The sequence below is a fragment of the Dipodomys spectabilis genome, unplaced genomic scaffold, assembly GCF_019054845.1.
Source record: "Dipodomys spectabilis isolate Male_0828 unplaced genomic scaffold, ASM1905484v1 ptg000145l, whole genome shotgun sequence".
Classification (NCBI taxonomy): Eukaryota; Metazoa; Chordata; class Mammalia; order Rodentia; family Heteromyidae; genus Dipodomys; species Dipodomys spectabilis.
Genome location: NW_024870822.1, coordinates 26,407,962 through 26,428,359, shown reverse-complemented (window position 1 = coordinate 26,428,359; position 20,398 = coordinate 26,407,962). Strand labels below are relative to the sequence as shown.

At 39.2% G+C, this 20,398-nt stretch overlaps 3 protein-coding genes across 3 annotated transcripts; all 3 read right to left on the bottom strand.

The window, feature by feature from the left end:
• Positions 1-809: 809 nt before the first annotated feature.
• On the bottom strand, positions 810-1,760 carry LOC122117908 (olfactory receptor 2AG2-like). The gene has a single exon (XM_042691776.1). It carries the CDS (start codon positions 1,758-1,760, stop codon positions 810-812), a length of 951 nt encoding a protein of 316 aa, XP_042547710.1.
• Positions 1,761-7,703: 5,943 nt separating this feature from the next.
• LOC122117814 (olfactory receptor 2D3-like) lies at positions 7,704-8,627 on the bottom strand. Its single transcript, XM_042691665.1, has one exon. The coding sequence runs from the start codon at positions 8,625-8,627 to the stop codon at positions 7,704-7,706; it is 924 nt and encodes a 307-aa protein (XP_042547599.1).
• An 8,279-nt stretch (positions 8,628-16,906) lies between these two features.
• LOC122117815 (olfactory receptor 2D3-like) lies at positions 16,907-17,830 on the bottom strand. The gene has a single exon (XM_042691666.1). The coding sequence runs from the start codon at positions 17,828-17,830 to the stop codon at positions 16,907-16,909; it is 924 nt and encodes a 307-aa protein (XP_042547600.1).
• Positions 17,831-20,398: the final 2,568 nt, after the last annotated feature.

Genomic DNA, 20,398 nt, shown 5'->3' with positions numbered 1-20,398 from the left:
GAACGGAAAAGATGGAACAAAGAGTGAACAAATATTACAGTGGTATTTATGAGACACTATGTGGAAAATGAACTGTACATCTTGTGGGTGGGGATGGGAGAGAAAAACTAGGAGAGTATGAAGGAAAAAGAGACATAGTTCAAAAAGAATTGTAGCCATTACCTGATCCATGTAACTGTAACTCCTTTGTATATCACCTTTGCAATAATAATTTTAAAAGAAAACAAACAAACTAAACCTTTAATTGGAGATAAGTGTCTTACAGACTTTCCTGCCTGGGCTAGCTTTGAACCATGAAACTCAAATCTCAGCCTTATTATAGGTGTGAGCCATTGGCACCCAGAACAAAGCTATCTTTCTTTTAAATAAGCAATGAGTCCAATACATCTTTTGTGGAACGTCTCCTTTATTAATATTTTAAGAATACAATCAAAAGGGAGCAGACTGCTGAAGGTCAATGCTATTACTTTTTGCCTAGTCTAAAACACCTACTATTTCTCTCCAATATGTAAAAGTGAAGTAGAAATTTAATCCCCGGTCCTATCAACTTGGTAATGTCCATGATTCCTCACAGCATAGTAAACCTCAGATATCTATTCAACCATTTTCTTCCAGTCCTTTTTTAATGTGGAAATTCCCAAGACAGAGTAATGTGTGCCACATGACTTCAATGTCATGTCTTTGTACATACTAACTACACAGTAGAAGATAAAGAGTTTAAAATGTATATAGACCATCACAGAATCTATTACTAAAAAGTAGGTTAGTATAGCAATTTGATGAGGGAAAGGAATAGTGACAGGTAAGTTCTAATTGCTGGAATGTGAAGGCAGGATGTATTTTCCAAAGACCCTCCTCAAGGCCCTCATGACCTCCTTATTTCTCAAACTGTAGATGAGGGGGTTCAGAGCTGGAGTGACAATTGTGTAGAACACAGAGATGATGTTGTCTTGTCTGGGATTATGGAAGGAACTGGGCAGGACATACATGAACGTGGCAGCACCGTAAAACATCCCAACCACAGTCAGGTGGGAGGAGCAGGTGACAAGGGCCTTCTTCCTCCCCTCATTGGAAGGCATGTGGAGCACATTGAAGAGAATCAGTGTGTAGGAGGTGACAATGGCAGAAAGGGGGAGCAAGAGGAAAGTCACCCCTGTAACATACACCAAGAGTTCATAGGTGAAGGTGTCTGCACAGGCCAACTTCAGCAGAGGGGGGATCTCACAGAGCAGGTGTCTGATTTCCAAGGACATGCAGAAAGGAAAATGCATGGTGTAGATGGTATGTCCTAGGGAACTCAGGGATGCCAGGATCCAGGATGTGGTCACCACGAGCCAGCAGATCCGTGGCCTCATGAAGATCGTATACTTGAGAGGATGACAAATGGCCACGTACCTGTCATAAGCCATAAACGCTAGAAGCAGGTCCTCTGCACTACCCATTGTCAGTGCCAGGAACATCTGCAGGGCACAGCCTCCAAAAGAGATGGTGTTATCTCCAAGGAGAAAATCCATGATGACTTTGGGCGTGACAGCTGTTGTGAAAAGGAGATCAATGAGAGAGAGCTGCCTAAGCAGGAGGTACATGGGCATGTGGAGCCTCACGTCCATTGTGATGAGCAGGAGCAGCAGCCCATTGCTGGTCAGGGCCAGCATGTACAGCACTGTGATTGTGGCACAGAGCAGTTCAGGAAACCTGCTGTCATTCAGAATGCCCACCAAGATGAAGCTGCTACTCAAGGTAGAGTTCCAGACCTCCATTCTGTGTGCTCTCTTTAGTTGCCTAGAAATGGAATGCGTCTAGAACCTCTTCTAAAGAGGTTCTAGCCTATTTTTCTAGCCTATTTTTGGATTGTCCTAACAAATGGGGATGGAGAAAGGGATTTTGGAACTTATCCAGAATCCAGAATCGTTTCTTTTCTGTTATTTTTAACATTTGAATATTTTCATTGTATTATGAAGATCCATCAACTACATATATAGCGAACATGTTGAGAATTACTATTAAGAATATCTTTCATATAAAGCATCAAAGACAAGAAAGACAGGCAAAGAATTTTGTTCATAAAGGAAAACATCTCTTATTTTATAATAAAGAAATACATTGAACATTGGTTTAAAATCTAGCTATTTTTTGCTTAAAAGTCTACTAGGGATTAAAATTCATTTTACATATCTTATTCAGTAAAAATTATTCTTTTTCTACTTTCCTCTGAGGTATATCTTTACTTTGAAGTCTCAGTGTTGATTGTTTGGCAATAGAAGCTGTTCTGGGCTCTTGGGCCATTGGAACTCTATAGTCTTCAAAAGTATTCCTCTCCTTGATGGCCACACTGCTTGTCTGCTGGAAAGAAAAGGAATCCAGGGCTGAATTAAATGCATGAGTAAATATAGCAACAGTACAAATGTTATTTGCCTCTTTGAAGCTAGTGATTAAATATTTACTCAGAAGAAGGCAAGAAGGATACAGGTGGGATTCATGGAGGCATGGTGTCTGTTTCTGTTAGTATGTGTAATATCCATAAAGCAGACATTGTAGACAAGGCTTGTAGCTACTACCTGGGATTCACTGTAATATTCTGATTATGAGGGATGATTAGCTTGCTTCACAAATCTTAGCAATACAAGAAGGAAGCTGTCCTGCTGATTGTAGTAGCACTGGTTGAAATTGATTGAGGAGGAAAGTCACACAGATGTGTGCATGCGCTTATCTATTTTTTACATTGCAAATTATTCACAATTTGGTGGAAGACTTTAGAGAAACTCTGAAAGAGATGAGGAAACATTGCTAGTAAATTCCCCATCTTCCTTTGTATATGTATTCCTATTCTACTTTTCTTCTATTGATGTCACTATCCTGGTTATTCCAGAGTTGGGATCTTTAAGTAGTAGATTCATAAATACCTGACAGGGAAAGCCCATATATTAGCTCTGTTTTATTCACTTAATCAGCATTTACTGAGCACCTACAATGTATCTGATACTATACTTGGTTCTAGCTAGGGTAATTGTACATATGTGAAAATTCATCACACAAATCCCTTCATTAGTACTGAAAATTAATGTGTGAATAAAAATGTGAAAGGTTTTGAGACCATTCATGTATGATTTCAGGGAAGGATTCATTCAGTAAGTGTCTATAAGGTGAAAGTTGAGGGTGAATAGAGTTTGGGGTTCATGTATGAGAAAAATAGTGGATGGCATTGTGGAGTTCATGACAATGAAATACAGTACAAGGTTGTCTTGTATTTTTGCTCAAGGAACTCCACTCAAGAAGCATTTTTGAATGCCTTTTAAAAATCACATCTCTTTTTCAGTTGTCACCTGAGATCTTTCTCTCATTCCATGAAATCAAATCTATAGGTCTAACCTGAGAAACAGTGACTGGAAGATGTTCTCTACTTTTTGAGCAAAGGCAAGTTCAAAACCAATCTGGCCATTGTTTTTGGTAAATATGAAACTTGAAATTTTCTTCTATTGATTTAAGACGGACAGAGGAAAAGGAAAGAAAATTAGGTGAACATACATTCTTCCATATCCCTTTTTCTTGTGCTTTTTTGGTAGCACTAGGTTTTGTAATTGCTAGTCAGATACTTTACTATTCAAGCCTCATTACTACAGGTCTCTGTGCCATGATCTGAACAGTTTTCAAGAGGAGAAAAGAAGATATTTTGACAAGAAATGTACTTATTATCTTACTTATGTAACTGTAAACCCTCTGTACAACATATTGACAATAAAACATAAAATAATAAATAATATACATATATATGAATCCTTGTTCTGAAATCTTGAACACAGTGCAATAAAAATACGTTCATCTTTAAAAAAGAGAAGATAGAAGTGGTCGAAACTAAACACTAGACCCTATTTAGCTGCCAACTCCATTTCTAGACTCTTGCTTTCCCTTCCTTCCTATCAACTGACATCTCCCAATGTCCTTTAGGGTGAAGGGCAGAATGCTATCACTGTGCCAACATAGGAAGTAGCCTTCCTAGATAACTGTAGGCGATGCGTGTGGGTGCTTGTATGGATTCCCCAACTTAGAGAAGTCAGCTGAAGTGAATGGAAGATAATTTTTGTATTGTTTTACTTTGTAAAAAAAATCATTCAATTAAGGAGAACAGCTAACTATTTGAAAAATACTCTTTTTAATTTTTGCTCGTCCTAGGGCTTGAACTCAGGGTCTGGACACTGTCTCTGAGCTTTTGCTTAAGGCTAACACTCTCCCATTTGAGCCACCACACCACTTCCTGCCTTTTCTGGGTAGTTTATTGGAGATGAGAGTCTCATAGACTTTCCTGCCTAGGTTGGCTTCACACCACAATCCTCAGATCTCAGCCTTCTATGTAGCTAGGATTTTAAGCGTGAGACACTGACACACAACTGTAAATACATTTTGTAAGTTTTGTTCTCTGTGTCATTGTCCCATAGGGTAAAATATTTAATCAATTTCAATGATCCTTTTGGGGAAAGCAGTGTTGAGACAGTTCAAGGCTGGCCTTGAAGTCTTAATTTCCAGCCTCAACTTCCCAGGTACTTGGATTAAAAATGTGTACCACTACATTTAGCTTCATTTGGCTTTTCTGAGGTGTTTCAGGTTTCAGCAGTTGAGGAACTTGATTGGATAGTCCACTTTTTTGGCACTATTCATTTGGGGTTTCACATTAGACTATTAGAGCCCAGAACAAATGTAATAGTGCATTTTTCTTTTAAATTAGAAAGCCAGCATCAGAAATTCTAGGGACTGGGGTCTGGCCGGTGGCCCTGAATGGTATCTCCACATGTACAATGTGGGTAATTTCACCAAGTTTCTAGAGTACAGTTGAGACTGGGTCAGCTATGAAGCTTGAGGAACTTAACCTGAGAGCAAACCAGGAGTTTTTGGTTCTGTTGCTCAAATCTCTCAGTCTTAGAAGAACAGTCATTATTGTGAAACAGAGAAAGAACCTTAATCTCCAAATGGAAAACAGCACAAAACATGGCTTCCCTACCGTACTGCTTGCCCTGGGATTCATTGGGGAAATGAGGAGGTTCAAAATGCTGAGGAAAGAGAAGAAAATTCTTGCAGCAGGGTGGGGTGTAGACATCACTCGGATCAGTGATCAAAGTTCCTCCAGTTACCGCCATGGCCAGTTTTCATGAAGAAAGGGAGTGGTTGGGGCTGGGGGAAGGAAGATACTCAGGTGAAAATCCAGGCAGGATGTTAGGGAAGCCAGGAGCTGATTCCTTAAAACCATTCACCCAGTCTCCTTGTGAGAAAGTCCTTTACAGTGGTTCTGACTGTCTGTCTATATACTCAGACATACATGGTCCCAGCTGGAGTCCAGATGAGCCAGGTAGGGACTTGGGGAAAGAGGTACTGGCAGAAGTTCTCAAACAATACACATCATGGCCCCATCACACTGTCTCCGAGGACACAGAGAGCCCCAACATTATCCTTGGGGATTTTCAGCAGTATCCTCTCAGTTGACATGGCTTCCCCTGAAATGGCTTCTTCTGGAAATGGCATTCTAATGAGTCCTCCAGGGCTGGTTCCCTGGCCTGACATTTCTTCCTGCATCACACACTAAATTGGCTCTTGGACCTGAGGATTTGTTCTGAGCCACATGATCTGGCTACCAAGCTCTCTCGCTAAATAGATGGTTTCATGGTTTCAGCAACTGAAGCAAGGAGAAGGCTGCCTTGTCCAACCTCCTGCCTGAAATAGAAAAGAAATCATGGTTTCTGTTTGGCCTGCTATGCTACAACTCCTTATTTTTCTTTCTGTCTAGACTAGTGCTTGCTGGAAATTTACCTCGAACTTCTGCTAACATCAGATCTTTTAGCTCTGATCTTCAGTGAGCATCCAGCATTAACCTAATGGATCAGTACTTTTTTGTGTCTCATCCCTAGCTTCTTTCATTCATGTATTCATATGCATGTCTGTGCACCTATATTCTGTGAACAGAAAACTCAACCAAATCCAGCTGAGGGTAATGACATTGCTCCAGCTGCAGCTGTCATTGTACATTTTTCTCCCAGCTCTTCTCTCTTCTCCTACCCATCTCTTCCCTTCACATTCTTCAGTTTTCCTTTGCTCACTCTTTCTCCAGTAAGTGCTCAAAGATGCTGCTGGAGTAGTCATAACTCTTCACCCTCACCTTTCAGAAAATTAAAAATAAGTGTTCACTTCTTGACTGTGAAAATGATACAGCCCAGAAAATACTGTAGAAGCACAAGAGAAGATACGTATCTCTTTATTTTTTCTAACAAAAGCCACAAATACAAAGTGGTATTCATTACCTATCCATCATGATAATGAAATACCTGGAAACAATTCACTTGTAAACAGAACAGGATAGTTTGGATGTTCTAGTGCAATGAAGCTTTGGCCCTCAGGTGGAGAGGCTGGCTGAAAAAAGAGCTCATTGGATCAAAACAAAACAACACAAAATGCTCATCAGGGCCATGTGTCCAAGATTCTTCCAATCTAGAATCATTGTAGGGGGTAGGAGAGGGAAAGAGAGGGAGGAGAGAGAGAGGCAGACGAGGTCCCAAGGTCCTCCTATAGGCACACCCTCAAAGATTTGAGGACCTGCTACACGACTCCAGGTGATGAAGATTCTATTATTCTACCATAACACCACCTTGGGGTGCCAATCTTTATTTAACACATAGTCCTTTTGGGGACACTAAGCAGCTAAACCGTGACAAAAGGTTTTACACTTGTAAAAATGTACGAGCTCCATTCACAAGATGAAAACTGGAAAGAAAACTTTTGTCCAGTAATAGAAGGGAAATATTAAGTCAAAGGGCTATTATACAGAAGTCAAACAAAGGACTCAGAAGGTCTAAAGCCTTGGCATATTTTGCCATTTCTAATTGTTTTAATTGAAAAATAAAATTGTGTATATATTCATTGTGCATTGTACGATGTGTTGATATGCATATATTCTTGAAGGCATAAATTGAGGGAATTAACATTTATATAGAATTCTGTACAGTCAGAACATCAGCATCTACCATTAAGCAAGTTTAATTCAGTTTATCTCACCATTCCATGTGACAGATTTAGTACTACAGACTCACTTCTCAATCAAGACCTTACTTTATTGGCCTAACAGCTATTTGCTTAACTTCACACACTTTTAGCAAAATTCTACCATTCAGTATTTCTAAAACGTACTCTTTTCAATGGCAGATGCTACTAATTTGGAGATTAAAGTCCATAAAGCACCATGTTATTTTTTATCTTAGACATTATGAAAGTATCTGGAATATACAACATGTGATCAAAGCTATTTGTCAAAGAAATCTATTGCTTGAGATATATGCTAATGCTTTGGTGGTAGTTTCTTGTTTATTGATTCTGTATTTTGACATGAAGTTCTAACCTCTTTAGATACTATTAAGAGATAAGTGAGAATTATTTGTTTTCCTTCTTTCCTTACCTTCCTCTATACCTCTCTCCCTCTCCCTATGTCCTCCAATCTTTTCCCTCCTTTTCCCTTCTTACTCCATTTTTTCCTCTCTTTTCTCCTCCTTGAATCTCTTTCCTTATTTACCCATTATTTAGTTTGACATTTTTGGAATCTCCCCAATTGTTCTTCTTTGCCTAGGAAATTTGTTGATCTGATAAGAGAATGGATATAGGAAAATATAAGGAAGAAAAAATAGCTGGATGGGATGACAATGGAATCCAACGCCACCATGTAATACAAATTATTTTGCCATCACTCTCCTGAAGGCCCCCTTGACATCCTTGTTCCTCAGGCTATAAATGATGGGATTCAGCATGGGTGTCACTGCTGAGTAGAACACAGAGATCGTTTTATCCCTCTCACTCATTATTTTGGAGTTGGGCCTCATGTAGGCAAATATCGCTGAGCCATAGAAGAGAATAACAACAATGAGATGAGAACCACAGGTGGAGAAAACCTTCAGCCTGCCCTCCCCGGACTGCATGTGGATCACGGTGGAGATGATGTTCCAGTAGGAGACCAGGATGAGGGAGACAGGAGCTAGCAGGATTACCACCCCCATGGCAAAGATGGCCATCTCTGTGCTGTAAGTGTCTGCTGAGGCCAGCTTCAGGAGGGCAGGAGGCTCACAGAAAAAGTGGTTGATGATGTGATTTCCTCGGTAGGGAAGATGCAGGGTGAATGTAGTGTCTACCATGGACACAAATGCTCCACTGGCCCAGGACACTATGGCAAGCTGGACACATAGCCCCTGTGTCATGATGGTGGAGTAGTGCAGGGGCTTGCAGACAGCTACATAGCGGTCATAGGACATCACTGCCAGCAGTGCACACTCTGTACAGCCAACCAGAAGTAAGACTACTATTTGTGTTGCACATCCAACAAAGGAAATGGTTTTCTCCTTTGCTAAGAAGTGGACAAGCACCTGTGGGACTGTGGTAGTAGAAAAACAGAGGTCAGCAAAGGAGAGGTTTCTAAGGAAAAAGTACATGGGTGTGTGGAGTCTGGAGTCAATGTGAATGAGCACGATGATCAGCAGGTTTCCAAGCACGGTGAGCAGGTAGATGGCCAGGAAGAGGAAGAAGAGCAGGACTTGTGTCTGTGCGTCCTGTGAGAGGCCTAGGAAGACAAACTCTGTCACAGAGGATTGGTTCTCCTGTCCCATGAATGGTGGATCCTGTTTATACAACAGCAATAAAAAATGCATTAGTGTTTTTAAAACCATGGATCTAGATATTGTAATATCAGGATCCAAAAAGAATTTATTGATTGTTATCCTTTAACAAAATGTTCAGTTTTCTTTGCTCAGCAGTTCTACCAACTGAAGCTAAGTCTATTTTAATCCTTGAATTTTATTTTGTAGCTCTAATGGGAAGGAGTCATTCTGAATTGCCCCATGTTGAGTTGAACATGTCACGCTTATTTGTCATGACGGTAATATAGTGCCACTTACAGTGCATCTTTCCCTTCATATAGTTTTATGAATCATATAAATTGATATGACATTTATCCAGTTAAATGGCATGTGGGAAACTGTATGATAACATTTATAAAAACTATTTTCTCATTATATTTTCAAAATAATCTTAAAGATCATGATGAGACTAAATGGAAATTAAGGTTAAAGATGAAGTAGAATATCGGGATCCTATCCCTTGTAAAAACTCATTTATTTTCAGCATATAGAGGGCTCTTTCTCACTGTAGTTGAAACAGCTGCTTTTTTAGTAGTAACAGTAACATCCTTCAAATATCCTCTATCTTCACACGTTTATCTCCTTGGACAGTAATAATTCTAATTACTACCTCTTGGGCATCTCCTGGTATTAGTCACTTTTGGTAGTTTCTTTGCATCCAGTCTTATTCTTAGTTTAAGTCCATAGGAGACATCTATTATTCTTCCTATTGTACAGAAGATTAAGGAAAGACTCAGAAATATTCTCAAGTTGGTTGCTGTAAGCTTTCCTCCATCAACACATGTGCTGTGATTTGCCTCCTTTCTTAAGTGTGGCTTGTAGAGAAAGTTGAAGTCTTGCTAACTTTCCTGCTTATCTCTCACATCCACACTTTGGAGACAAGCCCATGTCCTTTCTCCATCACTAGGGCTTTAGAATTAGTCCACTGGCAGAATTGTCAATGGACACAAATATCACTGTCAAGCACGTTTTTCACAGATAATTTTCAACACTCTGAGAAGAGGCAATCAACAGGCAATAGAAAGTATTAAGAGAACAAAATCCCCTATGACCCAGCAATCCCACTTTTGGGCATTTACCCAAATGATCACAAACAAGACCACACTAAAGCTACCAGCACAACTATGTTTGTTGCAGCATTATTTACCATAGCTAAGATATGGACCCAACCCAGATGCCCCTCAGTAGATGAATGGATCAAGAAAATGTGGTATATATACACAATGGAATTCTATGCCTCCATCAGAAAGAATGACATTGCCCCATTTGTTAGGAAATGGAAAGGCTTGGAAAAAATTATATTAAGTGAAGTAAGCCAGGCCCAAAGAAATATAGGTCCCATGGTTCCCCTTATTTGCAATAACTATTATATGTCTGAGTCAAGCAGAAAGGGTCAGATAAATTGATGTTAGGGAAGTGAACCCTAAGATACATATTCAAATGTTTTTTTTCTTTCATGCAATTGTTTCTAACATATTTATAAGATTATGTCTTTGTTGCTTTGTATGTCCCTCTCCCAGGTATAACCCCTGCTTTCACTGTATTTGATGTTGGTATAATTTGTGGAGGGGAAGGGCAAAAAAAAGTTTAAATAGGGATACAGGTGGATCCATTGCAACAATAAAATGTACAAGTTGTTATGTTGAAAAACAAACTCTACAACTTTTGAGGATGGGGATGGGAAGGGATGGGAAGGGATAGAAAGGGGAAACAAAGGAGGAGGCAACAATGCTTGATAAGAAATGTACTCATTACCTTCCCCATGTAATTGTAATCCCTCTGTATGGTAGTTTCACAATAAAAAAAAAGAAAATGTGGTATATATACACAATGGAATTCTATGCCTCCATCAGAAAGAATGACATTGCCCCAGTTGTTAGGAAATGGAAAGACTTGGAAAAAATTGTATTAAGTGAAGTAAGCCAGGCCCAAAGAAACATAGGTCCCATGGTTTCCCTTATTTGCAATAACTAGTGTATGTCTGAGACAAGCAGAAACGGTCAGATAAGTTGATGTTAGGCAAAATGAACCCCAAGATAAGGACTCAAATGGTTTTTCTTTTTTGCAATTGTTTCTAACATATTTATAAGGTATTTCTTTGTTGCTTTTTATGTCCCTACCCCACGGTATAACCTCTGTTTTCACTCTATTTGATGTTGGTGTGCTTTCTGGAGGGGAAGGGGAAAAACAATTTATTTAAATAAGGATACAGGTGGCCCCATTGCAACAATGAGATGTAGAAGATGTTATGTCAAAAATGAACTTTACAACTTTGGAATGAGGTTGGGGGGGTGTGGACGGTCGGGGGGGGGGGAGATGGAAAGGGATGGCAAGGGGAAACAAAGGAGGAGGCAACAATGCTTGATAAGAAATGTACTCATTATCTTGCCCATGTAATTGTAACCCCTCTGTACAGTATTTTCACAATAAAAAAACAAATATCAAACATTTTTTAGATAGAACTTGACTATGCATCTTATAAAATCAGAGCCCACAGGATAACCCATTGCAACAATGATACTCACAAGACACTATGCTGGAAATGAGCTTTACAACTTCAGGCAAGGAGAGAGAGAATTGGGGGAGGTCGGGGAAGGAAGGGATAGTAGGAGAAAAACAAGGGAATGGGTAACAATGTTTGAAAAGAAATGTACTCCTTACCTTATTCATGTAACTGTAACCCCTCGTATAGCATCTTTACAATAAAATAAAATTGTAAAACATCAGAGTGTACCCTAACCTATGATAACATGATGAGTTCATAAACATTTTGTGCTATTATATATTGAGAATAATCGAGTAGAAATTATAACTAAAATTCTTTTTTTTTTTTTTTTGGTTGATCATGGGGCTTGAACTCTGGGCCTGGGTACTGTCCCTGAGCTCTTCAGCTCAAGCTGAGCGCTCTACCACTTAAGCCACAGCGCCACTTCTGGTTTTCTGGTGTCTTATTGCAGATAAGATTCTCACGGACTTTCCAGCCCAGGCTGGCTTTGAATTGTGATCCTCAGATCTCAGCCTCCTGAGTAGCTAGGCATGAGCCACTGGTGCCTGGCTACAACTAAAAGTCTTTTAATAGGGAATAATGGCTTGAGTTAGCAAGGTGTACACTTAAGAAATTTTTGAGACGCCTTAAAAAAATTATGAAGCATATATATGAAGAACATTGCTTTATAAATATAATATAGAGGTCTCATGATTACAGAAATTCCCTAGACTTCTCATCTAGATTACAGAGGACTTTTAAAGGAAATTTAACACATGTGTTCAAAATTTTATCTGTATTATTAGGTTTAATAATACAAAATGGAGTGTGGAAAAGAAAAGAAGGGAGTAGAAGAAACATATCCTATTTCTTATAACATATATTATTATTTTAGCTTTCTTAACACAATATGTACTGAGCAGTCACAATCATTTTGAGTAGCATACTAATGTATGGAACATGTGCTTAAATATATATATATATACATATGTTTATTCATATACATAAATAGACACAAACACCACACTTCATTTAACCAGCCACTGATGGACATCAGGTGGTTTCAGGGGTCTCCATTCCATGTAAAGTGGAATATTATTCAAGAACACCAACAGAATGAGCTCCTGCCATTTTGCCAAAGTGTGGATGAGCCTGGGAGACATGATGCTAGTAAGCAAGACAAAGAAAGAAAAAAAACCTGATGGCATGACTATGCTTATCCATTGGAATCTACAAAAAGCACTTAAACACAGCAGAATGGAGGATAAAAGCCCTTGCTATCAGGGATTAGAATGAGTAAGTGCTGGAAATGAGGAGACGTAGGTTGGAGTATGTGAGGTAGCTGATATGCAGGACAAGTAAGTCTAGAGAACTAGTGGAAGAGCACCATAGTCACAAGGATTAAATTGCACCAGGTTTGGGATTCATGCTAAATCAGCATAATGTAACTGCTCTTGCCATACAACAAACAAAGAAGGGTAAGGTGATGCATATTCTAATTTGCTTCACTTTATTCACCTTTTTACTGTTTATATGTATCCAATAACATTATTTTTATTGCTGTAAGTTTTCTTTTCTTTTTTGTTTTGAATCAGGGTCTCCCTCTATAGGTCAAGCTGGTCTTGAACAGTTTACCTTCTAGCCTCAGTCTTCCATGTGCTGAAATTATGGGTGTGTGTCATGCCCAGTTCAATAGCATTGTTTTGTATACCTTGAAATATATCTAATAAGCATTATCATAAAAATTTTAATTGTGGATATTTACCAAAAAAATTAAGAGAAATTTGTATTATTCCTAACATATGAAGAGCCCTTAAAATCAGTAATGCAATCCATCAGAAAATTACGTAAGAAATATAAACCCCTGTTCTCAAAAATGGGTAGATTGAACAATGCATATGAGACAAAAACATACCTGTTCACAAAAATATGATATTACATTTTGTGTTCTAAATGAAAGTTATAGAGCCTGCCTAGCAAGCACGGGGCCCTTAGTTCAAAGTCCAGTGCCACCATTAAAAAAAATTAAGATACAACCACTAAATGGATCAAGAGTTTGTATAGCTTTATTCTTGCTTTCTTTCTTTTTTGGAGGGGTGACGGTCCTGGATCTTGAACTCGGGGCCTGGACACTGTCTCTGAGCTTTTTATTCAAGGTTTTTCACTCTACCTCTTGAGCCACAGTCTTTTTCTGGCTTTTTGATATGTAATTGGACATAAGGAACTTAATGGACTTTCCTACCTAGGCTGGCTTCAAACTGGGATCCTCAGTTCTCAGACTCTTGAGTAGTTAGGGTTGCAAGTGTGAGTCTGGTCCAGGTATTCTTCCTTTTTATTCAAGCAAAAGTCATTTTTAATTGTGGTAAAGACAAATGATAGGGGCAGAAGTTCAATGGAAGGGTGAGAGATGGAAGAGAATTTGATAGCTTTGCTTTTAGTGCCAAGGGAGAGGCAGAGTGTCTCCAGCACTGCCAGTCATGCTGTTACCCAGGCAAGAGCTTAGCCATCTTCAGAGGAGCCGCAGAACAAGACCCATGGAGAGCTCCTCCAGTCCCTAGAAGTCACACGTTAAGAAGAGTACAGAGAGGGAAAGGCCAAGCCTTCCTCTTCCATGAGCAGAATCAAGATGACGACTCCCTGAAAGTATTCGACCCACCTCAGCATCTTACCTGCTCTCACCTGGAACACTGACAGGTGCAAATACAGGATGTTAATGCGATGGTGGAGAAAAATAGCATCTGAAGAGAGGCGAGGTCCTTGCAGCCTGTCAGCCCTTGTGCTGACAGGCCACCTCCATCCCTGTTTTTTTAATATGCTGAGGCTGGGACATCATCTCTGCCAAATATTCTATCCCAACCCAAGAAACGCTTCTCTATTAAAGGACACCACCCCAAATATACTAAGAAACCAGAGTCTCCTAAAGGAAATCCTCAAATCTGAGGTCCTAAGAGCCAATATAATCGGACTGTTCCCTAGAGCAAGCAACATTGTTAATGTTTGTAACCTTGCTACCCTAAGATATCCCTTTGGGAATTAAAAAGAAAAAAGAAAAAAAACTATAGTCTGAAAAAGAAATAACATGAATCTCATCTGAAGTCAAGTACAATACTGATGGGTCTCAAAGTAACCTATGGAGCTCTGGGATCTCCAAGCCTTGGACTTTTTCTTTAAAACAGAAGTTTCGGTAATGAGGAAACTGATAGAAGCATGGTCATCTCATAGGGTCTGAAAAGAAGTAATTCCAGAACCCCAAAGATACCAAATTTGTGGATGTGAAAGCTTCTTATATGAATCCAGACATATTTATACATGACCAATGTGCATCCTTTCTTAGTAAGTCTTTTTTTTTTACGGGGTCTGGAGATTGAACTCAGGGCCTGGGCACTGTCCCTGAGCCTCTCTGTGCTCAAGGCTAGCAGTCTACCACTTGAGCCACAGCGCCACTTCCAGTTTTTCTAGCACTCTACGACTTGAACCACAGCACTACTTCCAGCATTTTCTGAGAAGTTTATTGGAGATAAGCTTCATGGCCATTCCTGCCTGGGGTGGCTTCAAACCGTGATCCTCAGACCTTAGCCTCTTGAGTAGCTGGGATTACAGACTTGAGCCACCTGTTCCTGGCTACTGACTCATTTTTAAAAAATATTTCCTTTATAACTGGTTAAATCTTTGTATACAGAACCTAGTAATAGAAAGAGCTAACTACCTTTTATCCTCTGCATTGTTTCTCATGATTAATAGCTCTCAGAAAATTTCAGACTCTAATCTGAATTTGTACTCAGTGTTGTAATTACTTTCTGCTAGTAGCGAAAACACATACTAGAGGTATATGATGCAGAATCAGATAGCCTGAGTGTTTGCATAGCCTTACTATAGCTAGAGAAGCACATAAGGGTACTGAAAACACTGCCACACCTAACACAAGCCCCCATTAACAAGTACAAAAAACAGTTTTGGTTTTCCCACCCAAATCCTGCTTTATAACTTTCTCCACAGACAGGTCAAGCTAAAGATCCAGAAAGTATATTTTAGTCCTCCTCATTTCATCAGGCATATCCTCCGCCTTGCGCACCTTTCCCCTTCTTCCCCTCTGCTAATTATAACCCTAGCTTAGACCTTTATTTCTCACCTAAGCTAGAATTCATCTTACTGACTTTTCCTTAGTTCCACGCTTGTGCTCTAATCATTTATTCTCCATGAAACCCTCAACAGGATGGTAAAAACAAAATATCAAAGGCGGATGTGGAGGTACATGCCTGTAATCCCAGCATCTCATAAGGGAGATGGTGTGAATTGTGTTTTGATGTTTACTTGGGCAAAAAAAAGAAATTAGTGAGAACTTATTTCAACAACTAAGCTGGACAAAGTGATGTACCCTTGCCATCTCTGCTTTATGGGAGGCACAGATAGGTAGGAGGCTGACCCCAGGAACTGGGTAATGGGATGGAAGACATTATCTGAAAAATAAAACTGCTCATTGGCACCAGGTGTCCATGTGTCTTCAGGTCTAGCATCATCGGTAAGAAGAAAGGAAGAGACTAGGGTCCCACAATCCTCCACAGGCATGTCTCTAAAAACCTGAGAACAGTCCCTGAGAATCTACTAAAGGTTCTATTATTTCTCAGTAGTACCACCCTGGAGATCCAACTTTAACACATGGTTCTTTGAGAGATACTTAGCATCTAAACCACGTCAGGATATTTTAATCATGTAAAATAAGGATCAATCAACAATAGGAGGGAACTATTGACTCAAAGGGATATTATACAGAAATCAAAGAACTCATAAAGTCTAATTCCCTTCTATATTTTATAATAAATATCTTTATTTTGGATTTAAAAATAGAATTGTGAATATATTCAGTATGTATTGCATTATATATCTATATGTTGATATACACGTAAAATAGAAAGCATAAATGGAGATAATTAAAGTTTACATTACCTCACATAACATTTTGCATGGTGAGCACATCAACATCTCCCTTTAAGCAAGTTTTAAATCAGCTTTTCTCAATTTTACCTAGATTTAGTACTTTATAATCAGTTATCAAACTGGACACTTTATTTTACACATTAATGCCTATTTTACACATTAATGGCTATTCCCCTAAGTATACATATACTCTTTAAAAACATTCTACCATTCATCTGTACTCTTTTAAGCTTCAAACAACATTAAATTTAAGATAAAAAGTTATATCAGAAATATAGCACCAATTTTATGTCTTACTTAGCATAAAAATATGGGGCATATGCAATATGAACTCAATATTTGTCAAATGTTTGCAAGAATGAAAGAAAGAAATCCATCATTTGAGACATTTGCTCATCTCTGATGGCTGGTTTTAGGGTTTTGCGTTGTTGTTGAGTGGTTATTTGTTTCTGACATATAGCCCTAGAGCTACTTGGCTACTTGAACAAGCTGAAAAGTGCTTGTTTTTCTTCCTTGTCTTCTCTCCATCCCCCCTTCCTTCCCTCCCTCCCTCCCTTCCCTTTTCCTTCCTCCATTCTTCTCTCCCTACATCCCCTTTATCCTTGTATGTCTTCCTTTCTTTCTCCTCACCTTATACTTCTTTTCTATATTTAACAGTATGATTCCTCTCTTTGGCTAGGAAATTTGTTCATCTGATAGAAGACTTAATGGAGGAAAACAGAAAAAAATGTGCATGAATGGAATGACAATTCCATGAAATTCAATACATTTTCTTCTTACAATATTGCTACAATGGACATCAGAATCCAACGCCATCATGTAATACAAACTATTTTGCCATCACTCTCCTGAAGGCCCCCTTGACATCCTTGTTCCTCAGGCTATAAATGATGGGATTCAGCATGGGTGTCACTGCTGAGTAGAACACAGAGATCGTTTTATCCCTCTCACTCATTATTTTGGAGTTGGGCCTCATGTAGGCAAATATCGCTGAGCCATAGAAGAGAATAACAACAATGAGATGAGAACCACAGGTGGAGAAAACCTTCAGCCTGCCCTCCCCAGACTGCATGTGGATCACGGTGGAGATGATGTTCCAGTAGGAGACCAGGATGAGGGAGACAGGAGCTAGCAGGATTACCACCCCCATGGCAAAGATGGCCATCTCTGTGCTGTAAGTGTCTGCTGAGGCCAGCTTCAGGAGGGCAGGAGGCTCACAGAAAAAGTGGTTGATGATGTGATTTCCTCGGTAGGGAAGATGCAGGGTGAATGTAGTGTCCACCACGGACACAAATGCTCCACTGGCCCAGGACCCTATGGCAAGCTGGACACATAGCCCCTGTGTCATGATGGTGAAGTAGTGCAGGGGCTTGCAGACAGCTACATAGCGGTCATAGGACATCACCGCCAGCAGTGCACACTCTGTACAGCCAACCAGAAGTAAGACTACTATTTGTGTTGCACATCCAACAAAGGAAATGGTTTTCTCCTTTGCTAAGAAGTGGACAAGCACCTGTGGGACTGTGGTAGTAGAAAAACAGAGGTCAGCAAAGGAGAGGTTTCTAAGGAAAAAGTACATGGGTGTGTGGAGTCTGGAGTCAATGTGAATGAGCACGATGATCAGCAGGTTTCCAAGCACGGTGAGCAGGTAGATGGCCAGGAAGAGGAAGAAGAGCAGGACTTGTGTCTGTGCGTCCTGTGAGAGGCCTAGGAAGACAAACTCTGTCACAGAGGATTGGTTCTCCTGTCCCATGAATGGTGGATCCTGTTTATACAACAGCAATAAAAAATGCATTAGTGTTTTTAAAACCATGGATCTAGATATTGTAATATCAGGATCCAAAAAGAATTTATTGATTGTTACCCTTTAACAAAATGTTCAGTTTTCTTTGCTCAGCAGTTCTACCAACTGAAGCTAAGTCTATTTTAATCCTTGAATTTTATTTTGTAGCTCTAATGGGAAGGAGTCATTCTGAATTGCCCCATGTTGAGTTGAACATGTCACGCTTATTTGTCATGACGGTAATATAGTGCCACTTACAGTGCATCTTTCCCTTCATATAGTTTTATGAATCATATAAATTGATATGACATTTATCCAGTTAAATGGCATGTGGGAAACTGTATGATAACATTTATAAAAACTATTTTCTCATTATATTTTCAAAATAATCTTAAAGATCATGATGAGACTAAATGGAAATTAAGGTTAAAGATGAAGTAGAATATCGGGATCCTATCCCTTGTAAAAACTCATTTATTTTCAGCATATAGAGGGCTCTTTCTCACTGTAGTTGAAACAGCTGCTTTTTTAGTAGTAACAGTAACATCCTTCAAATATCCTCTATCTTCACACGTTTATCTCCTTGGACAGTAATAATTCTAATTACTACCTCTTGGGCATCTCCTGGTATTAGTCACTTTTGGTAGTTTCTTTGCATCCAGTCTTATTCTTAGTTTAAGTCCATAGGAGACATCTATTATTCTTCCTATTGTACAGAAGATTAAGGAAAGACTCAGAAATATTCTCAAGTTGGTTGCTGTAAGCTTTCCTCCATCAACACATGTGCTGTGATTTGCCTCCTTTCTTAAGTGTGGCTTGTAGAGAAAGTTGAAGTCTTGCTAACTTTCCTGCTTATCTCTCACATCCACACTTTGGAGACAAGCCCATGTCCTTTCTCCATCACTAGGGCTTTAGAATTAGTCCACTGGCAGAATTGTCAATGGACACAAATATCACTGTCAAGCACGTTTTTCACAGATAATTTTCAACACTCTGAGAAGAGGCAATCAACAGGCAATAGAAAGTATTAAGAGAACAAAATCCCCTATGACCCAGCAATCCCACTTTTGGGCATTTACCCAAATGATCACAAACAAGACCACACTAAAGCTACCAGCACAACTATGTTTGTTGCAGCATTATTTACCATAGCTAAGATATGGACCCAACCCAGATGCCCCTCAGTAGATGAATGGATCAAGAAAATGTGGTATATATACACAATGGAATTCTATGCCTCCATCAGAAAGAATGACATTGCCCCATTTGTTAGGAAATGGAAAGGCTTGGAAAAAATTATATTAAGTGAAGTAAGCCAGGCCCAAAGAAATATAGGTCCCATGGTTCCCCTTATTTGCAATAACTATTATATGTCTGAGTCAAGCAGAAAGGGTCAGATAAATTGATGTTAGGGAAGTGAACCCTAAGATACATATTCAAATGTTTTTTTTCTTTCATGCAATTGTTTCTAACATATTTATAAGATTATGTCTTTGTTGCTTTGTATGTCCCTCTCCCAGGTATAACCCCTGCTTTCACTGTATTTGATGTTGGTATAATTTGTGGAGGGGAAGGGCAAAAAAAAGTTTAAATAGGGATACAGGTGGATCCATTGCAACAATAAAATGTACAAGTTGTTATGTTGAAAAACAAACTCTACAACTTTTGAGGATGGGGATGGGAAGGGATGGGAAGGGATAGAAAGGGGAAACAAAGGAGGAGGCAACAATGCTTGATAAGAAATGTACTCATTACCTTCCCCATGTAATTGTAATCCCTCTGTATGGTAGTTTCACAATAAAAAAAAAGAAAATGTGGTATATATACACAATGGAATTCTATGCCTCCATCAGAAAGAATGACATTGCCCCAGTTGTTAGGAAATGGAAAGACTTGGAAAAAATTGTATTAAGTGAAGTAAGCCAGGCCCAAAGAAACATAGGTCCCATGGTTTCCCTTATTTGCAATAACTAGTGTATGTCTGAGACAAGCAGAAACGGTCAGATAAGTTGATGTTAGGCAAAATGAACCCCAAGATAAGGACTCAAATGGTTTTTCTTTTTTGCAATTGTTTCTAACATATTTATAAGGTATTTCTTTGTTGCTTTTTATGTCCCTACCCCACGGTATAACCTCTGTTTTCACTCTATTTGATGTTGGTGTGCTTTCTGGAGGGGAAGGGGAAAAACAATTTATTTAAATAAGGATACAGGTGGCCCCATTGCAACAATGAGATGTAGAAGATGTTATGTCAAAAATGAACTTTACAACTTTGGAATGAGGTTGGGGGGGTGTGGACGGTCGGGGGGGGGGAGATGGAAAGGGATGGCAAGGGGAAACAAAGGAGGAGGCAACAATGCTTGATAAGAAATGTACTCATTATCTTGCCCATGTAATTGTAACCCCTCTGTACAGTATTTTCACAATAAAAAAACAAATATCAAACATTTTTTAGATAGAACTTGACTATGCATCTTATAAAATCAGAGCCCACAGGATAACCCATTGCAACAATGATACTCACAAGACACTATGCTG